General features: G+C 39.2%; 1 protein-coding gene across 1 annotated transcript in view; it reads left to right on the forward strand.

Annotated features, from left to right (window-relative positions):
- The window catches only part of mfsd14ba (major facilitator superfamily domain containing 14Ba), a 15,488-nt gene extending 11,221 nt beyond the window's left edge, over positions 1 to 4,267 (forward strand). The window contains exon 12 of the mRNA XM_035668637.1: positions 830 to 4,267. Within this exon, the coding sequence (XP_035524530.1) occupies positions 830 to 1,102 (273 nt within the window). The 3' untranslated portion in view covers positions 1,103 to 4,267. The remainder of the gene's footprint in view (positions 1 to 829) is intronic.

Genomic DNA, 4,267 nt, shown 5'->3' on the forward strand with positions numbered 1-4,267 from the left:
TGGTGCAGAAAACAAATCATTGAGGCTCCTGCTGAACACTGCTAGTAGGGAGTGTTATAATAAGTGATTAATAATAATATCATAGACTGTATGATTAAAACTGTCCGTAGTGACACTTAGAGGTTTCTGAAGAGCCATTGTGAAACTCAGTCATGAGTTATATATAAACAGGAAAATTAGTTATCGAGACCAAAACCGTTTTTTGTATCAGGCTGTAAACATGTTTATTTCTGCTGTAAAGTTGGGCATTTTAATATGGGGCCTTATGGAGATTGACTCACTGTTGGAGTCAGCCTCTAGTGGCTGTTAGAGGAAGTGCAGTTTGGAGGTTTTTTGCAACGGAGCACATTAAACAGCTTAAAGACGTTCCTTCAAATTTCTCTTCAGTCTGGTTAGATGTTGGTGTGCTCTTTACTCTTCAATACTACTAACAACTTTTTTGTTGTCTTTTTTTAATAATAAAATTATTAACAATAAACTTAAAAATCACTTTGCAATTATTTTTGAGTGTAAAAAGGGCGAATGTGATTTCAGTTGGACATGACATATTGCAGATGACATCATTTAAATCATGCGGCCCCTTGCCACCATGTTGATGCAGAAAGTAGTTTGTGCTCTGGTCAGCACATTTGAAAAAACAGTTTTTTGTATGCACATTTATTTTACTATATTTTATAATTAGATGTGCTATATAAATGAATTGCCTTGCCATGTTTACCTGAAAAGATAACAGTAGTAGTAAACAGCAGTATTGGATATGCTTCAGTTGTGCTCCAGATGAAAGACAAAAAAATGAAAAGAAACATTGTTCTTTATTCCTCTTTCTCAGCGAGCGCTCATCCCTGGCCCACCCTTCCTGCTGGGGGCGTGTACCGTGGTAGTTGCCTTTGTCGTTGCGCTCTTCATCCCTGAGAAACCCTCCTGCTCCTCCTCTTCCTCCCAGCTGTCCCTCAGCGACAAGCCCCACCCAGACAGCAAAGAGTCCATGTCCTCGCTAGCAGGCGTCCACATCAACACGCCCCTCCCAGGCAGCGACGAGGAGACCCCTCCCACTGCCAGCGACGAGGACTTTGAGCCGCTGCTGCAGGACAGTATCGTTTGATGGACAGTTGGAAGGACCACAGAGGGTGGGGCTTCCAAAGTGGTTTGATTGATTGACATTTTGTTACAAAAAGAAACGGTAACACATTTTCTTTGCCGCAGGGCGGGACTAAGTGTACTTTTATTGTCAGAAGATTGCTATTGATACCAAGAAGCTCCAATAGCATTGTTTCTTTGCCAGAAGGCGGTATTTGCGTATTACTTCACCGACCAGGAGCAGAGGCAGTAACATCTTCTGAGCGACCAATAAGGATGTTTCTTTTACAAGGAGGCGGGAGCTAAGAGCTGCAAATAAGATGTCATTTGCTCAATTTGACAGAAGAGACGGAGACGATTATTTGACTGACAGAGAGACGGTGGAGCCAACAGGGACCACACAGTTTAAATGGAAACCATCGTTTGATTGACAGGAGGAGGGGCCAACTGCGATTTTTTATGCATTGGGCTAGCCCAGTTTTGGAATACGCCCAAATAAAGTCCCCAGAAAGTAAAGTATTTTTGAGGTTTTAATGGAAGGATTTTTTTTCATCTTTAAGCTTGAAGTTGTTGATTGTTTTTGTGATAAACAAAGAAAGGTGTTTTTACCTTCAGCTGTATCATTTTGAAGCCGTATTTTTATGCTGTGATTATTTCTTATTGGTTATTGTACAAAAGAAACATGTCTGCAACATATTTACAGCAGCCAAAACATCAGTGTTTTTTTGTTGAAGAAGAACCGTTTTTTTGTTACAGTGTTTTTCTTTTTGGCAGGGTTAAGGGATTTTTATTCTTTCTAAGTGTACAGTATCTAACCTGCTACCAGCTAACGATCGCTAACAAAGTTCGAATGTGATGAGCTGAGAGATGAGTCAGCCACCTAAAATGTCCAAATATCAATTGTACTTGTCATTTCTATGGCCAAGATTTTAACTTCCATTATCCAAGATAGACAAGATAGAAGGAAATGCTCTAGGCAATGCATTGCTAACAGGCCCACACATAGGTTTATTGTATATATTTTAGAAAATTATTAATAATGAGAGTAAAATAACCAAACACCTCACTGGATAGTTTTTAATTTGACCGGGTAGTGTCCCCGTTTGTCACTCTACCTCAGATCAGCGTGTTTTTAAATCAACCTGGATTTACTCATTCTGTCACATCTGTTTTATTTTTATATCAAAGTCACTTTATGAAAGTGCTGCTGGCTGCTGGCCGTGGGGAAACCTCAGAGCTGCAACGTTTAGCGTGTTAGCGGTCCAAGCACCAACAGAGTTTGAGTTTTATGGTTCTAATAATTCTCTGACTTTTATTTTTAATTTCAGTACAGTTAACAATAGATCCTCTGATTTAGTATGCGATTAAGTCATGTTGTCCTCACATTTTGTCTCAGGATTACGTTCTTTAAATTTGACAAATCTTGGTGTCTACATCAATTTGGTTGTAATTGAACAACAAGTGGCATTTTAACATTTAAAGGTGCTCTAAGTGAAATCTGCATTTGGCTAACTTTCTGACTTACAGTTAGCAGTTCCCTCCCTCCTCCCACATGACCACACAAAATTTCTGCTACCTGCCCTTAAGGACCGCGTCTTTGTGGAGTTCTCTCCTGATTGGATAAAGTGGGACCATGATACCATAAACTGTATTCCGCTTACTGCAGAAAGGAGGGACCGGGAGACCCGTGTTAGTGACTGAACACTATATCAGTGATGGCTGTCAGATTTTAGAGCTATTTAACACCTATTAGCACCTTTAATTATAATATTTAAGGTCCTGGTCACCAGTGGATTCTCAAAATGGCACTAAATTTGGTATGCACATCCTGTATATACAATTACACAATAGCTTGCACAACCTCCAGTATTGTAATACCAAACTCAAGCAAATCTATATTTTTTTTTAAATAAAGCTGTATCAGAACTCTCTATGGTGCCACAACACCATGAAGTTATCTAAAACAGGCTCCGATTGCCCAGGGACAGTGTGCCTTCGATCCCAAGTTGCTCTGGGTGCTTGGACCGCAGTGTTCTTCCTTTGCGAGTTTAGATTTCATTGTGAGGTCGGCTGATCCTTTGCTGTATTATTTTAAAAACAAAATGGAGCTCAGCTGGAAAGCCATTTGTTGGATTTTTAAACAAACATGTTGCAGATGTGAGGTTTTTCCCCTGGCAGTAGTGATATTTCTGTGAATGAACCTATACTTGAAGCATCAGAAAGAGATTTTATGAGAGCTTTAGAGAAGCATTAGGAACGAATACTGAAGAGTTTAACAGTATATATAACTGGCACAGAGTGTACATAGTTATTTGCTTTATGACCTTAAAATGTAAATGTACATGTGAATGATATTCTAGTTTGTATATACTGTAAGTGAAATGTGGGATTGCCTTGGTTATTGTGGTTGATATGGAGGTTTTCCTTCAGTGTTCAGTCCTGTGTAGCTTAATGGCACCAACACAGTCCGGGTTGGGGGTTCAGTTCCTGTGCAGACCATCAGTCATTCTGCTTTTGGTTTTTTGGGTTTGTTCAGATTAGACTATGAATCAAACAATAATCCCTCGTGTTTCCTGCATTCACACCTGAGTATGTTTACATGCACACTGGTATCCTGATAGAGAAACTGGTTATTTGTATCCTTGTAACTCGTCTACTCTTTTTTATAACATTTGAAAGGTGCTAGATCAGATCAACTTATCTGCAGTTTGTTCTTGTACAAACTTTAACAGATCTGCATTTCAATGATTTCTCTAATCTAGTCTGTTTTTGCTCTTTCATTAACTAAAGCCTGCAGTTTCTTTTCATTATCATGACGAGGACAGCTGTTTTTGCTGCTGTTGTCGTTTAAGATCGAATGCTTTTTCACCAGTTGAAATAACCAAAATCACATCATTTAGGCTCCTGAAAACCAGGGTGAGTGATAATCCAGGTTTGTGTAACCAGGATTTGATGTCTGTATGAGGCTTTGTATACTCAAAATCCCAGATCATAAGTAGGATATTAGTGTGAATGTGAACACTCTAGTTCAGCAGAAACTGAAACTGACTCAACAGTGTAAATATTGCACATGGACTGGATGTATGTATATGTGAAGAAATGAAATGTACATGGGATTTCACTGTAAATACACTTTGTCTGTTGTCTTGTCTGGAAGTGTACCAGCCAGTTGTTGGTTATTGGAAATTAA

Source organism: Morone saxatilis, unplaced genomic scaffold (genome assembly GCF_004916995.1).
Source record: "Morone saxatilis isolate NCDOM2014 unplaced genomic scaffold, NCSU_SB_2.0 Contig21, whole genome shotgun sequence".
In the NCBI taxonomy this organism is placed as follows: Eukaryota; Metazoa; Chordata; class Actinopteri; family Moronidae; genus Morone; species Morone saxatilis.